Source organism: Muntiacus reevesi, chromosome 9 (assembly GCF_963930625.1).
Source record: "Muntiacus reevesi chromosome 9, mMunRee1.1, whole genome shotgun sequence".
NCBI lineage: Eukaryota > Metazoa > Chordata > Mammalia > Artiodactyla > Cervidae > Muntiacus > Muntiacus reevesi.
The window spans coordinates 60448468-60463333 of NC_089257.1; the positions used below are offsets into that span (position 1 = coordinate 60448468).

A 14866-nucleotide genomic window follows, 5' to 3' on the forward strand; every position below is an offset into this window, starting at 1 on the left:
GACACTGTCACCACACACAGTGGATGGCCCGGGGAGGGATGCTCTCTAAGAACCAGTCAAAGAGCCCGGTGCTCTGGTGTCTGCACTGGTTAAAGGAATATTAAATGCAGGGAGGTCATGAATGTGACCCTGAAGAAGCCTCTTCCCTGTGCAGGTTAAACCCCCTCCTGATCCTTGAGGACCAAAAGGTAAGATAAGGGGGCATCTGAAGAGCATTGTAGGGACTTCCTTGGTGGTCCAGTGGCTAAGATTCCACACTCCCAATGCAGGGGGCCTGGGTTCCCTCCCTGGCTGGAGAACTAGATCTCATTTGCTGCAACCAAAGGTCCTACATCCTGCAACAAAGATCAGAGATCCCCAGTGTCATAACGAAGACCCAGCACAGCCAAGTAAATAAATATTTAAAAAAAAAAAATACAGAGCATTGTACCACCTTCCTCATCTTGTAGAGAAATGACAGGATGTGCCCAGGGAAAGAGCTGGGACCAGAATTCCCATTTCCTTGTCTCCCTCCCATCCTCTTCCCTGAGTCCAGACTTCCTCTTAGGATAAGACACACCAGGAGCAGCAGACACAAAACCCCGGGAGGCATGGGCACACATGTCTCAGGACTTGGGGGCGAAAGCCTCGGTGTGCTGTGTGAAGGGCGAGGGGGCAGGGTGGAGGGAGCTAGGGAGCAGGGTGGGTCTGGCGTGATGGAGACCGGAGCCCTGGAAGGTGGGGCCAATCCCTAACTCCCACCCCCACCCTGGGTCCTGAAAAGGTGGTCCAAGGAATGAGCGGCCGCGGTAGGGGTGGAGAAGCCCCTAGAGGGCCTGTCCTTTGCAAAGAGCTTTCAGAAACGCAGGCTGTGCAAGCCCAGAGTCGAGCAGGTTTTCCCTTCCTTTCCAAACAGGCCTCAGTGGAGGCTTGTTAGACCCCCTGCTGCTGTCTGTGCCCCTCACGGCTCCACACCACCACCCTCCATCCAGAAGGGCACCAAAGCTGCCGGGGCTCTTCCTGCCGACTTTGATGCAGATCTGGATTCAAGCTCAGGGTCAACTCTCGCTAGCTGTGACCTTGAGAACCGTCTAACCTCTTCAAATCTCAATCTTCATCTGCAAAACGGGCATAACAGGTGAGAACTCACTGAGATCCTATGTGAAGGCAGGCTGGGAGCTGGCATGCATGGAGTCAACATTGCTTCTCTTGTATCTACTCATTCCCATAAGAACACAAAGGTCGGGAATGGCGGCTTAGTGAGGCAGTAGAGGGAGAAGGTACTCATCTGTTCATCCAACACTCACTGTCCTAGTGACAGGCACTGGGCTGACAAGACGCCAGCAGAGAAGATGGGTCAGGTACAGGCCCTGCCCTCCAGGGTCTCCGAGGCCAGGAACCAGTAGCTAAGTGTGTGCCTGCATGCTCAGTCGCTCAGTTGTGTCCAGCTCTTTGCAGTCCAGCTCTACCCTATGGACCATAGCCTGCCAGGCTCCTCTGTCTATGGGGTTCTTTAAGCAAGAACACTGGAGTGGGTGGGCATGCCCTTCTTCAGGGGATCTTCCCAACCCAGGGGTCGAACCCACATCTCTTATGTCTCTTGCACTGGCAGGTGGGTTCTTTATCACAAATGCCACCTTGGGAAGCCCCAGCTAAGTGTATAGCAAAGTTCAAATCATATCCCCAGTACTGTGTATAAAATAGATAATAAGGACCTACAGTACAGCACGGGGAATTCCACTCAATACTCTATAACGACCTATATGGGGAAAGAATCTAAAAGAAGAGTGACCATATAGATATGTATATATGATCCACTTTGCTATACCCTTGAAACTAACACAACATTGGAAATCAACTATATTCCAATAAAATTTTTTTAAAAGCCCCAATCGTATCCCTTTTTTGCTTGGTGGCCTAAAAATCTGGTTTCTATGGGGCAACTGCATTTCATCCTATATGTACAATGCAAAGCATATTCACATCGTCACAGAGATGCTGTGAAAAGCAAAATCGCACTGAGACAAAGGTCTGAGTACCTGATCAAAAGGTCAAGGAGATCAGGGAGGCCACAGGGATGGAGCTGCTGGAGTCTTGGCCAGCTCCTTGGCTCAAGGAAAGATTTGTCCTCGGGACACGCTTTAGGGGAGCAGCTGGAGGTATGAGCAAGGGAGGGTTAGTGAGGGTGGACTCCCCACTGGGCCTGGAATGCAGCAGGGAGAACCTTTGGAGTTCGACTGGGAGAGAGGCCAAATGCCCTGGGATCCTTCAGATGGTCGATGAAACTCAGTGGGATGAGATGGAAGCCTGGGGAGCTTTTACAATTACACATGGCGCGGAGCAGCCTGGGAAAGGCAGCCCAGGGACCCTGCATCCCTTGAAAGCTGGTAAGAGCACTGAGCTCCCAGGGAAAAAGAGCCCCTATGTGCCAGGAAAACCGGGGACCCTGCTCCCATCGATGCCCACGTGCCCACCCTCGCTGCCCTTTAAACAAGAAGCAGCATCTCATCCAACACTGTTTGCTGGGAGGCAGGGGAGAAGGGCGGCGAGTCCCTGGGAGGCCCGCCACCTCCCCCAGCATCTCCTAGGAGTCCCTCCCCTTCCCAGGCTGCGCCGAGCTTGAAGTAGCAAGAAGGGCACAAGGTCAGCGGCTGCGAATCCCAGCTCCGGTGCCACCAGGTTAGCGTGTGGGGGCCACTCCCTCTGCCCCCGCCCCTCTGTGTGTGCCCATCTGTGGGACACGGGAAATGACCACCTTACAGGGGGAGTCAAGTGAGCAGATCAGTGACTGTCACCCGGAAGGTGCCTCACGAAGCTGGTTTTCATCCACCCCCCCCCCACCCCTTCACATCCTAACTGTCCTTCACCCCGTCCCCTCCCCCCAAAACCCTCTCTCCGATCTCCAGCCCCCACCCTCCCCTTCTCTCTTCTTCCAACTCGTTCAGGATTTATTATCCAATTCGCAGGATACAGCCCTTGGTTATAAACCATAAGAAACATTTGATAGCATATGCTTACGCATATATGCATATATTACAACAGATAACATGTAGTCTAATTATTTCACAGTGTTGGGTAGGGATCCTATTTCAGACTCCGCAGCTCAGCCCCAGTGAGAGGCAGGGTGCACGGTGCTTGCTGGTGGAACGAGTGGAGACTGTGAGAGAAGAGACTCCCTCCTGAGAAGTCAAGGGAGAAGCAGCGCCGGGTAGGAGCAGACACCATGTCACTTGAGGAGCTGCTGAAGGAAGGGGTGCCTGGCCTGAGGCAGAGGGAAGGGGCTGTCACAAGACAGGCTTGCTCTGGACTTATAGTCAAGGACTACCCCCAGGAAGAGTGAATGGATGGAAGTCACAGGGAGCTGCACTTGGCTCAACGTAAGGAAGAAACTCTGCTGGAGCTCTCTAAAGAGACAGTGGCCTACATCATGAGGGAGTGAGTTCCCCATGGCTGGAGGTAATCAAGGAAAGACTGAAGCCCCATTTGAGGATGGTTGTAGAGGAAATTAAATCAGTGCTTGGAAAGTTGAACTACGAAGATGTTGGTGCCTTTCTAGCCCAGAGATTCTTTATGAATTAGAAAAGGATTCTTTTTTTTTTTTTTTTTTTTAATTCTAGGAAGTGGAAAACATCTGCAGAAGAGGAAGAGTGGTTTAGTTACATTAAGCATGTCAGGAGTTTTTCAGTACAGTCTGCCATTTCAAATTGCTGTTTACCTTACCTCTACCTGTTTAATGGAACCAAGTGTAGTGTGTTAGTCACTCAGTCATGTCCGACTCTTTGCGATCGCATGGACTGTAGCCCGCCAGGCTCCTCTGTCCATAGGATTCTCCAGGCAAGAATTCTGGAGTGGGTAGCCATGATCTCCTCCAGGGGATCTTCCTGACCCAGAGATGGAATCTGGGTCTCCTGCTCTGCAAGCAGATTCTTTACCATCTGTGCCACTAGGAACCCCTTAATGGAACTAAGGTATTTGTCAAAGGCAGCTGCCACCAGAGGGGTTCAAGGCTGCTCTCTCCCCAGCTTCCCCTCCAGTTCCACCCTGACCCCCGTATCCTGTGGGTCCCTTAGCCCAGCAGCGGGCCTAGCTGCCAAGTCCAAGGCTGAGAGGGGACCTGGGGAACCTATTAGTATTGCTCAGGGTGTGATGGGATGGATCGATGCGAAAGCCAGCAGACTGGCTATTCCAGGAAGAAGGAGAGAGGCTGGCTTCTGAGACTGGGAGATGGGGCAGCAGACGGATGGGCAGGTTAAGAAAGGCACAGCCGGGGTTGGATGGGGCTGCGGGACAAGGACACAAAGAGCTAAGTGATGGGCCTGCCAGGGACACAGAGGATGCTTGTATCCACAAGTGGGAATAAGTGATCATTTCCCTCTCCACTGGCTGATCCCCTGGGCTTCAGGCTTTGATCCTGGAAGATCATAACATTCCCGGCTGGTGAAAGTGTTAGTCGCTCAGTCGTGTCTGACTCTTTGCGACACCATGAACTGTAGCCTGCCAGGCTCCTCTGTCCATGGGATTCTCCAGGTAAGAATATTGGAGTGGGTAGCCATTCCCTTCTGGTGAAGGCAGAGGATCTTCCTGACTCAGGGAACAAACCTGGGTCTCCTGCTTTGCAGGCAGACAACTTTACCAGCTGAGCCACCAGGGAAGCCCATTCACACGTTCACTTTAAACTCTTGTGAGCGGCAGCTGACGTAACATCGACTAGAGGATGGTGGTGAGGATGCAGGGAGGTGATGAACCCGCCACTCGACCTGGAGCACCAAAACCTTGTGCGTGGCCACTCCCCTCCCCCTGACAGGTGCACGTGCCTCAGCTGTGCTGTCTTCATGCCCTAGCTTTCCAGGGAGCAGATTCTGATGGAGCAAGAGGGATGAGGGTCCGAGGTGTCCCAAGAGGGGCAGGGGCATGGAACAAGTTCAAATGCTTGAACAGTGGGCTGATTTTACCCACCTTTCAGTTTTGTCCCATCCCACACCTAGACCTGGCCCCAAGAAAAGACAGAAAAGGCGAGACCATGGGGGTCAGAGGAGGAGACAGAGAGGGGATGGAGGCTTCTTGTTCCCAGGAGGACTGTCTGCTGCCCTGCTTGGCCATCCAGGCTGCCCCCTTCTCTGACAGCAAGGATGGACGTGGGAAAAACCTCACCCGGGGACTCCCCTTGGTTTCTCCAGGGTGTTTGTTTGATTGGGTTAGTTCTTTGTTGTTTTGTTGCTGTTGTTTTTTAATTTTCTTGGCTGCAATGCACGGCATGTGGGATCTTAGTTCTCCGGTCAAGGATTGAACCCTGAGCCTCCTGCAGTGGATGGAAATGCAGAGTCTTAAACACTGGAACCCCAGGGAAGTCCCTGTTTGTTTATTAATTGCTGGGGCCCAGCAGGCATCTCTGACCTGAGACCTGCTTTTGTTGTTTCCTAAGCTTCTTCACATACTGTGGATTTATCCCCACAACGGCCCAGAAAGCAGGTATCATCATTATTCCTGGGTAGAGACCAAACAGGTCAGCCCAGGTGGCTCAGCGGTAAAGAATCCACCTGCAATGCAGGAGCCACAGGAGACAAGGGTTCGGTCCCTGGGTTGGGAAGATCCCCTGGAGCAGGAAATGGCAACCCACTCCAGTATTCTTGCCTGGAGAATCCCATGGACAGAGGAGCCTGGTGGGTTACAGTCCAGAGGGTCGCAAAGAATCAGATACAACTGAATACAACTGAATGCACTGCACACAGAGACTAAACTCTGGAACAGGAGAGATGCAGGGCAGAGCTCAGAACCCACAGGCCGAGCAAGGTCCAAACCCAGGCTTCTGATTCTGAGTTACAGAGGTGGTACATAAGTAGCAGAGGGTGTAGGGGCACAGAACTTGTAGCCACACACACAAAAAAGGACATTAAAACACTTAGAAATGCCAAAGCAAGCACGAAAAACAAACAAACAAAAAGATGATCTGAACTATGTATAGCAACACCATGAAAATGCACAGCATATTATGCTTGTGACCATGAAGAGTCAACCCAGAGCATTCATTGGAAGAACTGATGCTGAAACTGAAGCTCCAATACTTTGGCCACCTGATGCAAAGAACCGATTCATTGGAAAAGACCCTGATGCTGGGAAAGACTGAGGGCAGGAGGAGAAGAGGGTGACAGAGGATGAGAGGATTGGATGGCATCACCGACTCAACAGACCTGAGTTTGAGCAAATTCCGGGAGATAGTGAAGGACAGGGAGGCCTAGTGTGCTACAGTCTGTGGGATCGCAAAGAGTCGGACACGACTTAGCAACTGAACTGAACTGAATGAAGAGTCTCTGGGTCCAGCCTGAAGGTCTCAACAGGTAACTCTGCGGCAGGGCTGGGAGATCTCACCAAAGGGGACTCGGGGGCCATGGTGGGGAACCCCAACTTTTGTTGAAAGTCTCCTAACAGCAAACTCCCCCAGCCCCGTGGGGGTGACGGGGACAGCCACGCCTGGGCTCCTCACCTTGCCTCCCTCAAGCTCACTAGCACTAGATACTTGCAGATGTTCTGATTTTTTTTCCCCATTAAAGAAAAATAATGCAATCCATAATACAACTGTACTTGGTCCAAAACCTGCTTATTAAAAATCTACTTTGGGGAAGAAGGAGCGTAAGCGGTGTGATTCCCCAGGGAATGATCTCTGTTATGCCTAATTTTGACGCTAGGAAAACAGAATTAGATTCCTGTTCCTAATTCGACTTGCAGCGTCTCTCGGCCCTGCATTAATAAGGGAGATGGAAGAGTGTCTCCTCCCAAGCTCTGAGCTGCGTTTCCCTTCAGCCCCTCATTTCTTCATCCTTTGATTAGATTTTTAATCCTCTTTGCCCTTGAACTTCTGCTCTGCCCCACTTTCTTTCCACCTCTGGGAGGTGGGGCCAGTCAGTCAGCAGCCTCCAGAGATGAGTTCTTCTCCTTGGAGCAGAGGCGGCACTGTGTGGTTGATGAGTCCCGCCTGGGCTGTGGGCCGGCCTTGCCAGCACCTGAGCAGACTCATCCTCTCCAGGACTGCTGTCTGTGCTCAGCCATCTCGCACCCACTCAAGGGAGGAAGGGTCTGCACTGTTCCAGAGAGATCTCTGCCCTGCCAAGGACACTATGCCTGCCCTGCAGAGCCCACCCTAAGCCCTCCTGAGCCTGGCGCAGCCCAGGAGGGTGGGAGGGCCCAGAGAGGAGGAAGCCCCCGCTCAGATTTGTCACGTACCAGCTGTGTGACCTTAAGTCAAATCACTTAGCGGCTCCCAGACTCTTTGCTCAGCTCGGAATGACTGAGAAAGAGGGAGGTAAAGTGGGGAAACATAAGTGAAAGTGCTTTGCAATCTGCAAGGAACTGTTTGAATGTCAGAGAATGTCAATTCCAATGGAAAGCGCCCTGGGCTAGGAGGCAACCATATCTAGCATAGTGCTCGGCACACGGCAGGTGCTTAACCAACATCTGAGCAACTCACGTCCAAAACCCAGTAAGAGCTGAAGCCGAGGAAACAGGGCTCAGCTTTAAAGCAAGAGGGCCTCTGGCTAGACACAAGAAAGGACTTCCTGTCAGGTTGGTGAGACACTGCAACCCAGCACAGACAAGGGCTTCAGAGCAACCTTTGCCTGGCCATATTTACAGCCTGTCCTGTCCTTCAGCATCCCCGCTGGGTGCATGGGGTAGGCCAGTTCAGTCCTGCCTGAGTGGGCTGGTGGCAGAAATTTCCCGGGGAGAATCTTTGATTCTGTTAAACCTTTCAGTGGTGTAAAGATGCCACGCGAGGAAGGCCACCTGGTGGAATGCACTGTATCCCAACTGTGTTCCATCGAATACTAGCATCCTGTGTGGGCTTTTAGATCAGCATCCTTTTGGGGGCATATGATCAAACCTATTTGGAAGATGCTGAGGTAAATAGCTCTTTTGGCCACAGGACAACTCAGAGTGCCCATGGTAATGTGTGCTGAAATTCTCCATGAGGGAGAGATAGAATGAAGTGTTATCTAAACATTTCTCTCTCTTTTGGGGGCTACAAAATGCTTTGTCCACAAAACCTTATCATCTAAAGCAATGCTGTCCAATAGAACTTTTTGTGAGGATGGAAATGTTCTCTACTGCACTATTCACACGTGGTTTTTGAGCACTTGAAGTGTGGCTAGAGAGACTAAGAAACTGGATTTTAAAGTGCATTGAATTTTAAAATGTGACATTCCAACATTTCCAAAACCTCCGAGTTGTTGAATAATTAAATAAAGCATAAAAAAAAAAAAACATGCATAGGGACTTTCCTGGTGGTCTAGTGGCTAAGAACTCACCTTCCAATGCAGGGGATGCAAGTTTGATACCTAGTTGGGGAACTAAGATCTTACATGCTGTGGGGCAACTAAGCCCGCGCCGCAACTACTGAGCCTGTCCGCCACAACTACAGAGAAGCCCATGAACCGCAACTAGACAGCCTACCTGCCACAACTAAGACCCGCCACAGCCAAATAAAACTATATATATATATATATATATTTGAAAAGCATGCATAGCTGGGACTCAGTTACTTTGTTTCTTGGGTAGCACTGAGCAAGTACTCATTTTGTATCAAATAAATGAATGAATGAATGCACAAGTGGGGGCAGTGAGGTGCAGAGGTCCCATAAGAAATGGGTCTGGCCCTTGGCAGAGAGGGGGCTTTTGTTTTCAGATGCTGTGGGCATTCCAGGTTGGAGGAAGGACTTACCACACCGAGCGGTTCTGAGAAGCCATAGAGGGCGGAACAGGAATGGTGCACCTCTGCCCCTGCAGCCCACCCAGACCTGCACGGTAAAACCCGCACAGGACACAGGTGCCGGGGGCTTGCACTCTGGGCCCCAGTGGGAGCCAGGGGCCGGCACCTGCCTGCCTGCATGTGGGTGCACAGCTGTCACGGGGAGCACACAGATGCACAAATTTGCTGGAATGTGCTGGCTTAAATTAGCTAAATCTCATAAACACTAAATTTATGTCGCAAATTGAGAGTCAGAGAAAACACATTTCTAAAACCTGCATCTGTAGGAAAAAAAAAAAAAAACACTTCACCAGGAATTGACCTTGAACCTTGTTCCATCAGCAAAACCTGCTCTCCAATGAAAGAAGCTCTTCAACCCATCAAATACAAATGCATCCAATTTTATATTTTCCCTCTCTCTTTGTAGCTCCTTAACAATGAGGCTGAAAATGTGGGAATTGCATTCTCAGATGCAGAAAGTCTTGGCGGTTGGCCAGTCTCCCTGTAAATGAGCTTGTTGCTGTTCGGCCCATGCCTGGGGAGTTTCTGACAAAGGGGGCCCCTGGACTGCTCTCTCTTTCACATATACACACACGGACAAACAGCCAAGGACACCCAGCAAGGCCCGAATCCTCTGGTGTCTCTAACATCAGAGAGAGCCCTCCCCTGCGGGGTGTGGTCTCCAGCCAGGGAGGGGCAAACCAGTCGGGTTGACACAGACAGGACCTGACCTTCTGGGCGCAGCCAGCCTGGGGAAACTTACATTCTGCTTTGGCACAGATGAGGCAGGCGGTGGTGCAGTTGAAGAAGTTCAGGACCCCAGCCACAGCCACGCTGATGTCGGTGTTGCTGGGGTGGAGGTTCAGGGTTGTGAATCTCTGGAACTGGAACTTGATAAACTCCTCTGGGGCCACTTTGAAATGAGGGACCTGGGAGCAGGAGCAAAAAAAAAAAAAAAAAAAAACGGGCAGCGGGGAAGATTGGAGAGCAAGTGAGAGAGAAAGAAAAGAGGGACAGGTGAGATAAGACTGCAGAGGGCAGATTCTTCCATGAGAGACCCTTGCCTGGTAAGAGATGGGGCTTGTGGGAGTCAGGGCACCCACGCCATAGGAGGAAGATGAGATGGCATCTCTGACAACACTCGAGACCCAGGATGGGAAACCATGCAGCCAGAGACCTGCATAAATGGACTGTGGACCGTGGAGCGGAGTTCTGTGGCTTCGAGAAGGCAAAACAATAGGTCTTTATTTTCAGAGGAACTGCCTCCTGCTAGGCAGCGAGACAAAGGGCTCTTGAAGGCATAATCCTTATATTATTTGCAGTTAATGAATCAGCAGAGATGGCAAAAAGAGAAATATATTGCCCTGGGGACTAACCAAGGGGCCCCTTCAACCCAGTCTAGCCAACAGATGTATAAACCAGCTCTGGACAAAATTTCTAGGGTAAAGCCTGGCATGTTTTCCTCTGAAGACACATGTGAGGATGGCAAGCGCTGCATGCTGGGAAACCGACTAGAGAGCCTCTGAATGGAGCCAGGTAAATAAATACCTGCTTTGGCTTCATTAGGACAGTGTCAGGTTCCCTCTGCATCTATTACTGACATTTCCGGGAGGCACTGCCCCTGCCTTCTGCCCCTGTTCTCCCAGAAATAGATATTAACAGGCTGTGATGGCTGCTTTATTGGCGGCTTAGGCTATTGGGTAGGTAATAGGAAAGTTAAAATGTAATAAGCTGCCATCCACCTTGATTGCATTCTGTCACCCTGGTACCCAGAGCCAGAAGAGCTAAAGGCTGTCCGGATCTCTACCAGAGATGGGGCTGAAAACTCATCCCTCAAGCTCACTTAGGGTGCCCAGTGTAAGGGCCAGGTTACTATAAGTGCGCATTTGAACTAACATGAAAGTGAGCAAGATTGAGGGTAGACAGCAAGAAGAACTCCCCGATAGTGAATTGGTTGGTTCCCAGACTGGGTTATTCAGGCACGATTGCAGAAATTGTCTCTGTCTGGACTGGCCCAGAGTCTGGGATGATGTTGACATGGTCTCTGGAAAAATCTGCTAACTTATCCTTTTAAGCTTCTGGAAGAAGTCAGCCAGAGACCAGAGCTCCCCTGAGACCGGGATGAGGGGAGGGTCAAGATTTAGCAGAAACTAGGGAGAAAATTCCTGAATTCAACTAGGATTAGCCCTTTAACCATAGAGAGAAGGCAACCAATATTTTCCGGCAGAGACTGAAAAGCATAGCACTGGGGAGAGAGCCTGATGAGTAATGACAGATGTTGAAGAGTGACACTGACCTGGGGTGTGTCATAAGGGGTCTTTCTTCCCACCGATATTTTGCAACCCTTACAATCTGTCTTAAATGAATCACAAACGAACGGTGAATGAAAAAAAGTTCACAGAGGGGTAAGCTGGAGGCCAGGGCTGGGCAGGGTAGCTAGGCTGGCTCGCTCACACATTTGAGCATCGCTGCCCAAGGCCCTCCCTGTGTGGCCATCCAGCCTACCAGGTTCCATCAGCAGCTAACTTACCCTCCATAGAAAGCACCCTTAGTGATTCCCATGGATCTACGGATCCCAGAGATGGAGCAGGAAAAGGTCAGGAAAGTGAAGACTCAGGAGAAAGAGTTTTCGAGTTTGGGTTTGCATCAGGTTCTGCTGTGTGATTTAGGGCAAACTGCTTAACCTCTCTAGGTTTCATTCACACGGAGAAACAACAGGTATTTCTTGAGCTTTGGGAGGATAAATTGAGACCCTGTGTGTGAAGCATGTATTAGCTGTGTGCCTAACATGTGGGATAAAGGCGATGCCTTTTCTCCTTCCCTTTCCCCTTTCTTCCCAAATCTAGGAACTCCTGGACAAGCTCTTGGGGTTGTTTGTACTGGGGGTGGGGGCTGAGGGGTATCCCTAGGAAGGGGCTGGTGGGAAGGCTCCTACAGTCCAGCATTTTAAATGCTGCTGTGGAAGCAGCCAGACACTCTGATGGGTCCGGGTGGGGATGGCCAGGCCAGACCTGCTGACTCTCTCTCTAGGACAAAAATCAATTGGTAATTGATCTGCAATTACAAATGCATCCTAGGACATCACCATGGAGGTGTGGATCGGGGGAAGAGGTGAGCAGCATGGAGGGGAAGAACAGCGAGGCAGAAAGCCGCCAGCCGCAGGACCTTCAGGGATGTTAGCAGCATTTAAAGGGATGAACTCCTCAGTGAGGACTCCATTTCTTTTTCCTGAAGCTGAGGGGAATCAGTGTAAGGCAGTTCAGCCTCATAAAATATTAAAAGAAATGCATAATCTGAATGGAAAGGAAAGGTTGCTCTGAAAGGAACATGACCAGACAGATGAGGGGTAACTGTCTGGCGGTTCCCTGGGCAGCACTGCCTGTCTGGCTGGTCAATGGCACGGAGTCCCGGGCAGCGGGATGGGAAGATGGGTGCAACTCGGGGTCTCCGCCTCCGGCCTGAAATGCCAAGCAGGGTTAAAGGGTGTGTTCAGCGAGATAAAATAACCACTGAACCCCAAGAGGAAGCCATTCTGGAGTGGAGACTGGGGAGGGGGGAGATGACTTCAGGGGACAGTGATGAAAGTGCTGGGGAGGAGGGAGAGGGGAGAAAAAAGAGAGAGAGAGAGAAGACAAGAGACAATGGGTAGCTTGGCAGCCTCACTTGGTGATCACAGCCAGCGGGAAGTAACAGCCTGCCATAGATGTGAGCTGTTACTTGGAGCCGGTGAGAAAGGTTTAAATTAAACATCAGGTCCAGCTCACGGGGGCTCAGGGCTGTGAGATGCTGGAAGGGACTGCGGTGGGACAGAAGCTCTTTTTTTTGGCCTGGGCTGGCACAGGAGTCCTCTCTCAGGATGGCTGGGAGTAGGGATGGGGAGTATTCCGCACAAACCTTACCTCCAGCATGAAGCTCAGGGGCTCCACCTATAGGCAGTGGTAAGAAAGACCCGTTGCAGGACTGGGACTGGGACCACAGGGCATTCTACTGTGCTGGTAACAGTTCTTAGAGCGGGCTCATAACACAGAGAAGATTTAATATTGTTCTCAAAGCCTTGGGGACTCATCAAGCCCTCTGATCATAAGAGAAGTGCAGGCATCAAGGAAGTGGCTTCCAGAGAGCCTCTTGGGGTGGGCAGAGGCCAGTCTGTGGCTCCACTGTCCCCATGAGGGCAACTCACGAAGCAGGTGCCCCGTCCTGCTGTAAGAACTGGACCCTCCCAAGGCTAAAGCTTCCAGAAGTCTGAGCCTCCAGGCTCCTATAACAGGTGCAAGTCTGACCCTTCCATTCCCCAGTTCCTCTGCTCTGCCCTCTCCCCAGCTCCTGACGATCAAGTCCATCTGTCCCCAAATGACCTGTCTAGAAGTTCTTTGGAAGGCTACAGTGTCACTTTGTCATCATCTCCCAGGAATATATCTGAAGGGGAAGGACTGATTGATTCCAAGATGGACTAGGAAAGTTTCCAGCAGTGGAATCGCTGAAGGTTCCAGTTTGTTTTCTCCTTAGGGAAAAGGAGGGAGAGAGTTGTTGGAACAGGGAGCAAGCCCTCTCTCAGAAACTCATGCCCAAGCATCTTCTTTTTCTCTCTTTTACATTATTTTACTCATTAAGATTTTAATGTAGGTATAAATAATTCTCATTTTAAAAGTTTCCATTTTCTTTTTTAGAATAAAGATTTAGTGCACAAATATAGTCCAAAGCTTCGCCCTGTCATTTCCCTAAGAACCGAGTATTTTTATCTCCCGGGGAATGAAAACTAGAGGGAATGGACCTAACACTTTAGAGAAATAAGCATTGGAATTGGTGAATGAAGAAGAAAGCAAAATAAAATCTCTTTTTTAGAGAACTTATGAAATAGAAGTAAGATTTCAAACTGCATTTCAGCACTAGAATGTAGCAAGTGGAACTGTTAGTCATTCCAGCGTGTCTGACTCTCTGTGACTCATGGACTGTAGCCCATTAGGCTCCTCTGTCCATGGGATTCTCCAGGCAAAAATATTGGAGTGGGTTGCCAAGCCCTTCTCCAGGGGATCTTCCCGAGCCAGGGATCAAACCCGAATCTCCTGCATCATAGGCAAATTCTTTACCGTCTGAACCACCAGGGAAGCCCCCAAATGTAGCAAGGCCTTGGCCCCAAAGGGATTCCTCCCCAGAATCCCAATATCTAAACAGATATTCTGGAGCGTTCCTGTGGGGCTCAGACTTTAGCCCTCTCGGCCTCCCCTGGACAACCCTCCCCAGCCTCTCCTTCTACCCTCAGCCACCAAGGGAGCCCCTCTGCCCTGCCCGCCACAGGGCCCCAAGACTCGGAAGCGCTCAGCTTGAATGCCTTGTTATGAAACTTCTCCTCTGAGTCCCCTCCATCCAAACAAACTGAAGAAAGTAAGTGCCTACCAAGGCCCACTTCTTTTATTTGTATGGCTGTTATTAGTGACACCACCCGTCCTTAGGAGTCCAGAATCTCTCTGGGCTCCAAGCACAGGCTGAGAGTGCCCCCACCCCGGCCCAGCACTCACCTCCTTCTCCCCACAGATGTTGCTGATGATGGAGCTGGAGGCTGGGCTGGAGGATGGTCCCAGGACAGCGACCACGCCCTTGGGGAGAATCTGACACACTGCAGCCAGCAGCCGGACAGAGCGCGGGGAGCAGAAAAGGAAACAAGGCCCTCATCAGGCGGGGCGTGGGCTTCAGCCTCAAGTCCTCTGATCTTCCCCTGAGGGCCCCTCACCTCTCACCCACCCGCATCCTGGTCCCCCTCCCACCCTTCCAGACCCAGCGCCTCTCCTCCCCTGGACCACTGGGCTCCTGGACATTTTTATTAGAGTTTATGGATGGTATTAAATGAGGAAATGACCTAGGTTATTTCAACATATGGCCTCTGCCAACAGGACGTATAAATTGTCTGGGCTGTCACTGAAGGACGGAAGTGCATGGTGGAAACCTGCACGTCGCTCCCCCGCCCTCCCCTGGCCTGGCCTGCAGGATGGGTGCTGGGAGCCCAGACACGGCTGCTGAGGGGCCGAGGGCTCAGTTCACAGAACAGCCAGCCGGCGTCCAATCTATTATTCCCCACCTCCCTGGAAGAGAGTCTAGAGAGGAGGAAAGGCAGACAAGCAGAGAGATGGAAGACAGTGAGGATGCTGCAGGCAG

At 51.1% G+C, this 14866-nt stretch overlaps 1 protein-coding gene across 1 annotated transcript in view; it reads right to left on the reverse strand.

Moving 5' to 3' along the window:
• GRIK4 (glutamate ionotropic receptor kainate type subunit 4) overlaps window positions 1-14866 on the reverse strand; it is a 332664-nt gene that overhangs the window by 157149 nt on the left and 160649 nt on the right. The window contains exons 3-4 of the mRNA XM_065944185.1: window positions 14233-14330; window positions 9480-9645 (exon numbers count right to left, since the gene is read on the reverse strand). Coding sequence (XP_065800257.1) covers window positions 9480-9645; window positions 14233-14330 — 264 coding nt within the window. The remainder of the gene's footprint in view (window positions 1-9479; window positions 9646-14232; window positions 14331-14866) is intronic.